At 43.2% G+C, this 13,481-nt stretch overlaps 1 protein-coding gene across 2 annotated transcripts in view; it reads right to left on the bottom strand.

Moving 5' to 3' along the window:
• The window catches only part of LOC110530835 (1-phosphatidylinositol 4,5-bisphosphate phosphodiesterase delta-1), a 45,607-nt gene that overhangs the window by 5,944 nt on the left and 26,182 nt on the right, over positions 1–13,481 (bottom strand). For both annotated transcript variants that reach the window (XM_036986605.1, XM_036986604.1), the window contains exons 6-13: positions 12,030–12,258; positions 11,548–11,749; positions 10,661–10,805; positions 10,192–10,344; positions 7,868–8,020; positions 7,338–7,497; positions 5,135–5,251; positions 1,485–1,663 (exon numbers count right to left, since the gene is read on the bottom strand). In XM_036986605.1, coding sequence (XP_036842500.1) covers positions 1,485–1,663; positions 5,135–5,251; positions 7,338–7,497; positions 7,868–8,020; positions 10,192–10,344; positions 10,661–10,805; positions 11,548–11,749; positions 12,030–12,258 — 1,338 coding nt within the window. The remainder of the gene's footprint in view (positions 1–1,484; positions 1,664–5,134; positions 5,252–7,337; positions 7,498–7,867; positions 8,021–10,191; positions 10,345–10,660; positions 10,806–11,547; positions 11,750–12,029; positions 12,259–13,481) is intronic.

The following is a 13,481-nucleotide window of genomic DNA, read 5'->3' as shown; positions in this document are numbered from 1 at the left end:
TGTAGACTAACAGTGAAATGCTGACTGAAGGGTCCTTGGTAAACAACGTGTAGACTAACAGTGAAATGCTGACGTATGGGTCCTTGGTAAAACAACGTGTAGACTAACAGTGAAATGCTGACGTATGGGTCCTTGGTAAAACAACGTGTAGACTAACAGTGAAATGCTGACGTATGGGTCCTTGGTAAACAACGTGTAGACTAACAGTGAAATGCTGACGTATGGGTCCTTGGTAAACAACGTGTAGACTAACAGTGAAATGCTGACGTATGGGTCCTTGGTAAACAACGTGTAGACTAACAGTGAAATGCTGACGTATGGGTCCTTGGTAAACAACGTGTAGACTAACAGTGAAATGCTGACTGAAGGGTCCTTGGTAAACAACGTGTAGACTAACAGTGAAATGCTGACGTATGGGTCCTTGGTAAAACAACGTGTAGACTAACAGTGAAATGCTGACGTATGGGTCCTTGGTAAACAACGTGTAGACTAACAGTGAAATGCTGACGTATGGGTCCTTCCCAGCAATACAGAGAGGAAGAAAATAGAGAAATAATAGAAAAGTAAAACATGTAATAATAGAAACACAACGAGTAACAATAATTTGGCTAAATGTACGGTGTACCAGTACTGAGTCGATGTGCAGGGGTACGAGGTCAATAATTTGGCTAAATGCACGGTGTACCCGTACTGAGTCGATGTGCAGGGGTACGAGGTCAATAATTTGGCTAAATGCACGGTGTACCCGTACTGAGTCGATGTGCAGGGGTACGAGGTCAATAATTTGGCTAAATGCACGGTGTACCCGTACTGAGTCGATGTGCAGGGGTACGAGGTCAATAATTTGGCTAAATGCACGGTGTACCCGTACTGAGTCGATGTGCAGGGGTACGAGGTCAATAATTTGGCTAAATGCACGGTGTACCAGTACTGAGTCGATGTGCAGGGGTACGAGGTCAATAATTTGGCTAAATGCACGGTGTACCCGTACTGAGTCGATGTGCAGGGGTACGAGGTCAATAATTTGGCTAAATGCACGGTGTACCAGTACTGAGTCGATGTGCAGGGGTACGAGGTCAATAATTTGGCTAAATGCACGGTGTACCAGTACTGAGTCGATGTGCAGGGGTACGAGGTCAATAATTTGGCTAAATGTACGGTGTACTAGTACTGAGTCGATGTGCAGGGGTACGAGGTCAATAATTTGGCTAAATGCACGGTGTACCAGTACTGAGTCGATGTGCAGGGGTACGAGGTCAATAATTTGGCTAAATGCACGGTGTACCAGTACTGAGTCGATGTGCAGGGGTATGAGGTCAATAATTTGGCTAAATGTACGGTGTACCAGTACTGAGTCGATGTGCAGGGGTACGAGGTCAATAATTTGGCTAAATGTACGGTGTACCAGTACTGAGTCGATGTGCAGGGGTACGAGGTCAATGAGATATGTACATATAACCAACAAGCCAGAGAATGAGTCTGACCATGAGGTGGAGCGTCTTGTGCTGCAGCCACGGTCCCGCGGTCAGAGTGATGGGGTCAAACTCTGACCCCAGGTCCCTCATGTAGGCCGGCTTTAGGACGTATCCTGTCTTCCCGTTGGTCAGGAACCGACCCTGGTTCACATCCATGTCATTACAGGAGGTCTGGAAGTTCAGGGACACTGACAGGGGGAGAGGAGATTAAGTAACAGTTGTGGGGAGAATCCTTACCCTTCTAGAATGCTCACTCCTAATGGATGGTGTAAGCATGATTTCCTCACACCAGTCCTTTAAAATCCATGAGGGGGAGTGTACATTTAAAAATCATTTGACAAAAATCATTTGACAGATGATGTTATCCAGAGTGCCTTGCTCAAGGGCACATTGACAGATTTTTTCACGGAGTCGGCCCAAAGCTTTTGTCTTGACGCAAGCCCTTTCAGTGAATTGGCTAGCAGAGACGTGAACAACCCCCCCCCCCCCCCCTCAGTTTTAGGACCTTACAACCACGTCGTAAATACCACAGAGACTCCTCTCTCCATGACCATGCGGTATAGAGAGAGAAAGTTTCACATTAAGACAAAGGGATTCTCCCGCCGAATTCTACTACATCCCAGAATTTGAGAATTGAACAATATTCCTATTTTGGAGAATGTGTAAACGGTCGGTGGAGCTACGACCCGGTCCATTCTGTTTCATGTTTGTGACCTCATGAAAGACAATACAGATACATTACCCTAACTCTCTTTATACAGGTCCCTCAGTTACGAGGCTTTCAACTTATTCTTGTTTAAAATGAATGAGTAAAGATGAAACTATTTGCGAAATGATGTAATGTGATGTTAACTTTTTTTTTAAAATTTAACCTGCCCAGGAACTGCGGTTGAAAATGAGCCGGCTGGCTAAAACCGTCACTTGTACTGAAACATTGGGTAACCTCATGAAACTCTGGGGGCAGTATTTCATTTTCGGATGAAAAACGTTCCCGTTTTAAACAAGATATTTTGTCACGAAAAGATGCTCGACTATGCATATAATTGACAGCTTTGGAAAGAAAACACTCTGACGTTTCCAAAACTGCAAAGATATTGTCTGTGAGTGCCACAGAACTAATGCTACAGGCGAAACCAAGATTACATTTCATACAGGAAGTGAGACAGATTTTTGAGGCGCTGTGTACCAATGTCTCCTTATATGGCTGTGAATGCGCAAGGAGAGAGCCTACACTTTCTGTCGTTTCCCCAAGGTGTTTACAGCATTGTGACGTATTTGTAGGCATATCATTGGAAAATTGACCATAAGAGACTACATTTACCAGGTGTCCGCTAGGTGTCCTCCGTCGAAACTATTGCGCAATCTCCAGGTGCGCACATTTTTCCATTTTGAAGAGAGGAGAAACCAAACTGCCAGGAGTGACTTATCATCGAATAGATATGTGAAAAACACCTTGAGGATTGATTCTAAACAACGTTTGCCATGTTTCTGTCGATATTATGGAGTTAATTTGGAAAAAAGTTTGCGTTGTTATGACTGAATTTTCAGGTTTTTTTCTCAGCCAAACGTGAAGAACAAAACAGAGCGATTTCTCCTACACAAATAATATTTTTGGAAAAACTGAACATTTGCTATCTAACTGAGAGTCTCCTCATTGAAAACATCTGAAGTTCTTCAAAGGTAAATTATTTTATTTGAATGCTTTTCTTGTTTTTGTGAAAATGTTGCATGCTGAATGCCAGGCTTAATGGTATGCTAGCTATCAATACCCTTACACAAATGCTTGTTTAGCTATGGTTCAAAAGCATATTTTGAAAATCTGAGATGACAGTGTTGTTAACAAAAGGCTAAGCTTGAGAGCTAATATATTTATTTCATTTCATTTGCGATTTTCATGAATAGTTAATGTTGCGTTATGGTAATGAGCTTGAGGATATAAATAGGATCCCAGATCCGGGTTTGCTCGTCGCAACTGGTTTAATGTCCCAGTACAAATAAAAAATTAAATAAACTCAACTCAAAATGAGAAAATCATCTTCCCTGTAAAGTTTAACTAAGTCAGTAGCCACGCCCAGGTGAATAGACATTGGTTGGAAATGATAAACCCCCTTTTCTACATTTCTATAAGTGCCCCCGTGACCCAATTCACATTGGACTAAGCAAGCCCCAGGGCAAGCTGTGGATATCCACTCCGCATAACGAAAAGTCACTCAAGTTCAGAATAAATCCTCACGTTTAAAAGGGCTAATTCTAATGTCAACCATACAGGCCAGGAAACGTGGGCGCTTGCTCTACACGTGAAATGGTATGAATTCTGAACTATTGATCACTCAAGAAGAAGTGAGTCCTAGATGACAGCATAACAGACTGCAGCTGGAAATGTAGCAAATCTAGTACGACAACACTGACCGACGTGGACGGATCTCCAGAGAGAGATGAACCTCTCAGAACACGTGAATTTCTCACACGACGACCTGGAAGATTCCACAAAGGACAGGGCGACATCGACTGGGCAAACCAGAGCCTCACATCACCAGCTTCACGTAAATACAATGTATTGCTTTTCCGAATGAGCGATCGTAAGTGGCATATGTATTTATGAGAGAATAGCTTCGCATAGAGACTCATGTCCCTTAGTCTTCCTTCCAAAATCCCTTCTGAATCTATCGTGTGTGTCGTACAGCAGGTCAGCCACCAGGGGGAGACTCGTCGAGGCCTGGTGACAGACGGAGTATACATCACGAGGCGATGGCGCCATCTGCTGGACGTGCCAGGTCACGACAGGCTTTCCGGCTAGGACTAATTGGGGGTGATTGGGGATTGGTGAGTAATCAAGGGCTGATTGCTCACCAGCTGTTCAAGTCCCATAAAGCTGCCAGAAGGGCAGCACACAGGGAAGAACTGGGTGAAGTAAGGTGACTTCCGTGTAGTTGCAGATGGTGCCCGAGCTAAGACGGTTGAGTTTGTGTGCCCGACAGGATACAGCAAGACCCGGAGCCCAGACGACGATATCCCGGAGAGGGTCTCATGGGGGAGACCTATCCTTATCTTTTGATGTATTATTTAATAGACACCCTTGAAACCGAGCTAATCACACTCTGTGTCTGATCTGTGTAAACTACTTGACCAAACCCCCTGGTGTGCCACACGCGTTATAACCAAACGGTTTTTGTTTAGTCCACTAGGGACGGTATAATGTATGTTTGTTAATGTTGTTTAATTAGTTAGTAAATAAATAATTGAGCCAGTTGGTGTATGGATGATTTATAGTAAAGGCTGGGTTTGTGCAGATAACCAACAATTTACGACATTCAGATGAGACAAAGGTAATAATATTAATTAATTGACTAGTTGATCAGATATTAAAATATCTGAAGAGTTATATTCAGAAAATTATACCTTTGTAATCTGAACATTTTCCGTGGTGCCCCGACTTCCTCGTTAATTACATTTACATGATTAGTTTAATCACGTAATAATAATTACAGAGAATTGATTAGATAAGATAAGTCTTCACCTTTAATGATACTAAAGACACGAAAGTCTTAACCGCTAGGCTACCTGCTGCCTAACTTCAGGAGAGAATTGTACCACAGCACATTTACTATATGAAAACATTCCCTCTTGCCCTTGTCCCTTCTTCTTTTAGACAGTCTTACCGATCTGACAGCCTGCGTTCCACAAGGGTACAGGGTTATAGTTGGATGAGTCTGTTCTGGTGCCTGCTGGATAGATACGACTCAGCTTGTCCACATTGTGATGGATGTAGCTGTTGGCTGGAGAGAGAGAGAGAGAGAGAACAAACAAAAGAGAGAGAGAGAGAGAGAACAAAACAAGAGAGAGAGATAGAGAGAGAGAGCAAAACAAGAGAGAGAGATAGAGAGAGAGAACAAACAAAAGAGAGATAGAGAGAGAGAACAAAACAAGAGAGAAAGAGAAAACAAAAAGAGAGAGAGATGTCACTTAGCTCTACAGAACCTATACAGAACAACGTCATTCTCATATCCTTACTGGAGTGTGATGAGAAACTATTAACAAGACGTTTTGTGTACTATCTTTGTGTACAATTAAGTTCAATGAAGTTGAAATAATTTTCTCCATTTGTGTTAGTCTAATATAACCTTCACAGCAGTGACGTAGAGGTAGAAACCTTCACAGCAGTGACGTAGAGGTAAAAACCTTCACAGCAGTGACGTAGTGGTAAAAACCTTCACAGCAGTGACGTAGAGGTAGAAACCTTCACAGCAGTGACGTAGAGGTAGAAACCTTCACAGCAGTGACGTAGTGGTAAAAACCTTCACAGCAGTGACGTAGAGGTAAAAACCTTCACAGCAGTGAAGTAGAGGTAAAAACCTTCACAGCAGTGACGTAGAGGTAAAAACCTTCACAGCAGTGACGTAGAGGTAGAAACCTTCACAGCAGTGACGTAGAGGTAGAAACCTTCACAGCAGTGACGTAGAGGTAGAAACCTTCACAGCAGTGACGTAGAGGTAAAAACCTTCACAGCAGTGACGTAGAGGTAAAAACCTTCACAGCAGTGACGTAGAGGTAAAAACCTTCACAGCAGTGACGTAGAGGTAGAAACCTTCACAGCAGTGATGTAGAGGTAGAAACCTTCACAGCAGTGACGTAGAGGTAGAACCCTTCACAGCAGTGACGTAGAGGTAGAAACCTTCACAGCAGTGACGTAGTGGTAAAAATCTTCACAGCAGTGAAAAAGAGGTAAAAACCTTCACAGCAGTGACGTAGAGGTAAAAACCTTCACAGCAGTGACGTAGAGGTAAAAACCTTCACAGCAGTGACGTAGAGGTAGAAACCTTCACAGCAGTGATGTAGAGGTAGAAACCGTCACAGCAGTGACGTAGAGGTAAAAACCTTCACAGCAGTGACGTAGAGGTAGAAACCTTCACAGCAGTGACGTAGTGGTAAAAACCTTCACTGCAGTGACGTAGAGGTAAAAACCTTCACAGCAGTGATGTAGAGGTAGAAACCTTCACAGCAGTGATGTAGAGGTAGAAACCTTCACAGCAGTGACGTAGAGGTAAAAACCTTCACAGCAGTGACGTAGAGGTAGAAACCTTCACAGCAGTGACGTAGAGGTAAAAACCTTCACAGCAGTGATGTAGAGGTAGAAACCTTCACAGCAGTGATGTAGAGGTAGAAACATTCACAGCAGTGACGTAGAGGTAGAAACCTTCACAGCAGTGACGTAGTGGTAAAAACCTTCACAGCAGTGATGTAGAGGTAGAAACCTTCACAGCAGTGATGTAGAGGTAGAAACCTTCACAGCAGTGACGTGGAGGTAAAAATCTTCACAGCAGTGACGTAGAGGTAAAAACCTTCACAGCAGTGACGTAGAGGTAGAAACCTTCACAGCAGTGACGTAGAGGTAGAAACCTTCACAGCAGTGACGTAGTGGTAAAAAAAAGGGTGGGTAAACTGATCGCCGTTCATGGTGAATAAAGTAACACTCCCTATATTTGCTAAACATTTTCTGCGATAAGTGGCGATAGGTTGTAATAGGTACTGTAGCTAAACGCTTGAGCAAAATAAAAAATGTACTCTCCACGGCACCCTCAGCTTCACAATTAACACTCTCACCAGACTCCTCAGCTTCACGGTTAACATGCTCACCAGACTCCTCAGCTTCACGGTTAACATTCTCACCAGACTCCTCAGCTTCACAGTTAACATTCTCACCAGACTCCTCAGCTTCACAGTTAACATTCTCACCAGACTCCTCAGCTTCACAGTTAACATTCTCACCAGACTCCTCAGCTTCACAGTTAACATTCTCACCAGACTCCTCAGCTTCACAGTTAACATGACCAGACTCCTCAGCTTCACAGTTAACATGCTCACCAGACTCCTCAGCCAACGCCATAGCTTTCCTTTCCTTGAAGGAGGACATCTCGTAGAAGCCCAGGTTATCTTTAGCGTCCTGGAATCCGTTGAAATGGACGCTCTTACAGTAGATCACCATGTCTGACAGCTCCTTAGCCAGCTTCAGTTTTTTACCTTCCTGCAGATCAAACACATTCACACTTCAGCTCACTTCAGCTTTACTGTACAGTAGTTTGGACAGAATGGTAACACACTCCAGCTCTACTAGAACATATAGAACATACAGAACATATAGAACATATAGAACATACAGAACATACAGAACATATAGAACATACAGAACATATAGAACATACAGAACATATAGAACATACAGAACATACAGAACATACAGAACATATAGAACATACAGAACATATAGAACATACAGAACATATAGAACATACACAGTATGTTGCAATACAGTTATATGGTGTATAAGACAGGGAGGGGGCCGTCACAATGATACTATTGGAGTGCCATAGTAGGTTTGGCTCCTATTCCCCTACCGTGGCCTTCTTCTTCTCCTCTTCCTCCTCCTCTTTGTCATCCTCCTCCTCCTCAGTTAAGCTACCATCATCCCCAGCTGTCTCCTCAGGGCCAAAGCAGGCCTCCAGTTTAGTTAACCTCTTCCCTTTGACCAGGAACCTCTCCTTCAGCTCCTGACGAATGTGACACACATATAAAAAATTATCTTAATGTGTTAGTTCACAAAGGCTCTGATAATGTGATGGAATAAAACTATATACACTGAGTATACCAAACACTAGGAAACACCTATCTAATATTGCGTTTTGCCCTCAGAACAGCCTCAATTCGTTGGTGTCAAAAGCGTTCCAAAGGATGCTGGCCCATGTTGACTCCAATGCTTCCCACAGTTGTGTCAAGTTAACTGGATGTCCTATGGGTGGTGGACCATTCTTGAAACACACGGTAAACTGTTGAGTGTGAAAAAACAAGTTCTTGACACAAACCTGTGTGCCTGGCATCTACTACCATACCCTGTTCAAAGGCACTTAAATGGTTTAAAATAATTATTTAACCTGTCTCCTCCCATTCATCTAAACTGATTGAAGTGATTTAGCTTCTTATGGCTGAGATCCCGCTAACGGGATTGATATGACAACAGCCAGTGAAAGTGCAGGGCGCCAAATTCAAACAACAGAAATCTCATAATTAAAATTCCTCAAACATACAAGTATTTTATACCATTTTAAAGGTAATCTTGTTGTTAATCCCACCACAGTGTCCAATTTCAAAAAGGCTTTACAGCAAAAGCACCACAAACGATTATTTTAGATCACCACCAAGTCACAGAAAAACAGCAATTTTTCCAGCCAAAGACAGGAGTCACAAAAAGCAGAAATAGAGATAAAATGAATCACTAACCTTTGATGATCTTCATCAGATGACACTCATAGGACTTCATGTTACACATATATGTTTTGTTCGGTAAAATTCATATTTATATAAAAAAATCTCAGTATACATTGGCGTGTTATGTTCAGTAGTTCCAAAAACATCTGGTGATTTTGTAGAGAGCCACATCAATTTCCAGAAATACTCATAATAAACATTGATCAAAGATACAAGTGTTATACATGGAATTTTAAATTCACTTCTCCTTAATGCAACCGCTGTGTCAGATTTCAAAAAAGCTTTACGGAAAAAGCAAACCATGCAATAATCTGAGTACGGCGCTCAGAGACCAAACAAGCCAAAAAGATATCCGCCATATTGTGCAGTCAACAGAAGTCAGAAATAACATGATAAATATTCACTTACCTTTGATGATCTTCATCAGAATGCACTCCCAGGAATCCCAGTTCCACAATAAATGTTTGATTTGTTTGATAAAATGTATGTCCAAATACCTCCTTCTGTTAGTGCGTTTGGTAAACAAATCCAAACGCGCCGAAAGGTCGGACGAAAGGTCCAAAAAGTTATATTACAGGTCATAGAAACATGTCAAACGAAGTATAGAATCAATCTTTAGGATGTTTTTCTCATTAATCTTCAATAATGTTCCAACCGGAGAATTCCTTTTTCTGCAGAAAAGCAAAGGAAACGAAAGCTAACTTTCGCATGACCGCGCGTCACGAGCTCGTGGCTCTCTGCCAGACACCTGGCTCAATCCCCTCTCCTTCGGCCACCCTTCACAGTAGAAGCATCAAACAAGGTTCTAAATTCTGTTGACATCTTAGTGGAAGCCTTAGGAAGTGCAAAATGACCCCACAGACACTGTATTTTGGAATGGCAATGAGTTGAAAAACTACAAACCTCAGATTTCCCACTTCCTGGTTGGATTTTTCTCAGGTTTTCGCCTGCCATATGAGTTCTGTTATACTCACAGACATCATTCAAACAGTTTTAGAAACTTCAGAGTGTTTTCTATCCAAATATACTAATAATATGCATATATTAGCAGCTGGAACTGAGTAGCAGGCCGTTTACTCTGGGCACCTTATTCATCCAAGCTACTCAATACTGCCCCCAGGCATAAGATGTTTTTAAACAAGTGACATCAATAAGGGATCAACTTTCACCTGGATTCACCTGGTCAGTATATGTCAGGGAAAGAGCAGGTGTTCATAATGTTTGGTATACTCAGTGTATATTTTTAAGTTCTTCTTGACTAAGGAACTAGAGACATTCCTGGACAGGAAATGCTCCTGGTCCTAGGAAGCACTAGGCACATTAAAACAGAAGTAAATCTAGAATGTGTTGTGAAAAGAGGGGAACTGTAAGAATTCTGCATATCATACACTTCCTCATATACACGCAGACAGTGACTCTTATATGAAACAGTAGACTAGAGACTATAGCCAGCCACCTCTGGGGAGGGGAAGCCTGTGGGCATCTGGTCCCCCAGGGGGGAGGTGAGCAGAGCGCTGCCCAGGATGGAGCTCATGTGCTGGGCCATGACCCTCTGCTGCTCCACACTACAGTGATTCTCCAAGGACAGGATCACTGGGTAGTCCGAGGTCTGGGGACAGACAGAGACAGTTAAATACAGTTCAACTCCAGACCTGAGTCAAATAAATGTGTGAAATCATTTCTGTAGGCGCTTGATTTAGCATGGAGTTTAGACTTTTGGGAATATTCCTTTGATTTCATTGTACTGGACAAACAGAATAAAGTGCAGCGTAAGTATTTGACACGGGAAAAGGCCCGAGCCTTTTGGGCCTCTGTTGATAAGAAGGATGACCATCTGTAATTAATGTTGTCATCAAACATGATATGAATTAAACAGGAACAGGACAGATACAATTCTACAAAGTTGACATGGAACTTTAGTCTACCTTAAAGGCGTACTCCTTGATGGCTTTGATGGTGTCTTTAAACAGGATCTTGGAAGTGAGGGTGTATCCATGGTAGATGACTGGCTCTCCGTCTGACCCGTCCCAGCAGTCCAGCTCCACACAGCGACAGCCCTTTATAAGAGCCCTACGAAGGGTTATAACTGTTTTTAAAAGAGCCCTACGAAGGGTTATAACTGTTTTATAAGAGCCCTACGAACGGTTATAACTGTTTTATAAGAGCCCTACGAACGGTTATAACTGTTTTATAAGAGCCCTACGAAGGGTTATAGCTGTTTTATAAGATCCCTACGAAGGGTTATAACGGTTTCATAAGATCCCTACGAAGGGTTATAACAGTTTCATAAGAGCCCTACGAAGGGTTATAATGGTTTCATAAGATCCCTATGAAGGGTTATAACTGTTTTATAAGATCCCTACGAAGGGTTATAACTGTTTTATAAGAGCCCTACGAAGAGTTACTGTTTAACTGTTTAACTAATGTTTTAACAACATGTCCTGACTTGACTCATTCCCAGGCAGACACTGACAAGTACAGGTTTTTAAATGTCCACAGTGTCTTCCATAAGAATAGAAGCTAAGAAACATTACAAAAGCTAGTAAATCTTAGTCCAGACCAGTTGAGTCAAGTGTACTACTGTAATACCAGAGTAGATCAAATAGGTGGAACTAGCTGAGGTTACTCAGTTGAATCAAGTGTACTACTGTAATACCAGAGTAGATCAAATAGGTGGAACTAGCTGAGGTTACTCAGTTGAATCAAGTGTACTACTGTAATACCAGAGTAGATCAAATAGGTGGAACTAGCTGAGGTTACTCAAGGAAAGGTTTGGAAAAACATTGTCCTAGATGATGTCTGTCATTTATACCTGGCGTAGGCCTCAGTACTGCTGGGCCCTTTGAGCTGGTCTTCCATCAGGTATGTGTTGTGAGACGAGGAGATGAAGTAGTGGTTCAGGGGCTGGCTCATGTCCTGGTGCACGGCCTTGTGGGTAGGATTCAGCACCAGACCCTCGGGCATGTGGAGATACATCAGGAAACCATCTTGGGTCATCAGCTGCTTCTCTTTGGCTGCATTTAGACCAGACAGATGTCAGACTCTAACTACAAGACAGACTGCTGACAATTCAAATGAGCAGAAGTGTCGTTACTGAATAGGAAGTTAACTCTGAACTGTTTGGAATGATTTGGACAGCTGCCCAGTCTCACAGGAATGCTGTGTTATGTAGTAGAATTTGTCTTCTAAATGATTTTTTGAAACGTCTACTGTATGTAGGGCTTAGGAAGACTTTATGAATGCTCTTCTATGTTGCTGTGAAGGCATAACAACTAAATATTCATTCATAATCACCTTTATCATCCAATTCGTACTTGTTGATGAGTCTGTGTGCATCGGCTAGCGTTGCCTCCTCTCTCTGCTCTTTAATCAGGAACTCCAGTAGATTTTCAGCGCTCATGAAGCCCATGGTCTTAGCGTATTCTCCGTAGATGGTGTCTATCTCCTGGCGATGGGTCAAAAGGCTGTAGAAGTGCTCTATCTCATCGCCAGCCAGGTGGCCACACTTAGACTGGTCACACTCCTACAGGATAGAGATAGATAGAGAAAGACATTCATTGGTGCATCAAAATGCTGTTGCTCTCCTGACCCTGCCTCCTGACCCCTGCCTCCTGACCCCTGTCTCCTGACCCTGCCTCCTGACCCCTGCCTCCTGACCCTGCCTCCTGACCCTGCCTCCTGCCCCTGCCTCCTGACCCTGCCACCAGACCCCTGCCTCTGCCTCCTGACCCTGTTCCTGCACCTGCCTCCTGACCCCTGCCTCCTGACCCTGTTCCTGAACCCTGACCCCTGCCTCCTGACTCTGCCTCTTGACCCTGCCTCCTGACCTGTGACCCTGCCTCCTGACCGCTGATCCCTGCCTCCTTGTCTGTCTTGAAGGTGGAGTGTGAAAGACAGAAGACAGAGCTTCTCCTCAAGCACCTTACAGGCTGACTACACCATTCGCATCGCGTGTGCGACTGTTGCAAAATACATTTAGAAATATATATTAATCAATTATTGCACAAACACTGCTCGCGCGAGCCAACGACTGTCTGCGTTGCCAAGGGCTAAAATAGAAGTCAGTTCTATTTGTGACGCAGATCACGATGCAAGTCCTGCCTCTCCCATCTCCTCATTGGTTTATAGAAGCAGGTACCCATGTGCAATCTCCTCATTGTTTATACCCACGTGGGTGACTGAAAGACGAACGAGGTCAGTGGCGGTAATGCACCTATTTTATGAAAGTTGCCAATCGCAATATAAAGTCAAGAGGAGAAAAAGCCTGGAAGGAGGAGAAATGACTAGAAACGGTTGACCGTTTTATGTGTGGATTAATTGGTGGAGTAGAGGACTTTGTGCATTTCAGGTAAAATAACAACTCAATGTTTATATCCCAGGACAAATTAGCAAGCAACAGCAAGCTAGCTAAATAGGACAAATTAGCTTGTAAGTGCAAGCTAGCTAGCTAAATACCCATACATGTTTAATGCTTTTCGACCTGTCCCAAAATTATTATAATTGGTTCAGAGTTTGTTTTGATATTTTAACCTGCGTGTCGTGATCGCGTTTCGTGTGGGGGGACAAAATACATTTATGCACGATGTGGCACGCACGCAACCGGTTTGGGTTCCATGTTAGAGACACTGTACACAAGGCCTCTACACTGTACACCAGGCCTCTACACTGTACACCAGGCCTCTACACTGTACACAAGGCCTCTATCCTCTACACCAGGCCTCTACACTGTACACCAGGCCTCTACAC

The sequence above is a fragment of the Oncorhynchus mykiss genome, chromosome 8, assembly GCF_013265735.2.
Source record: "Oncorhynchus mykiss isolate Arlee chromosome 8, USDA_OmykA_1.1, whole genome shotgun sequence".
NCBI classification, from domain to species: Eukaryota; Metazoa; Chordata; class Actinopteri; order Salmoniformes; family Salmonidae; genus Oncorhynchus; species Oncorhynchus mykiss.
This window is presented reverse-complemented; position numbering and strand designations above follow the sequence as displayed.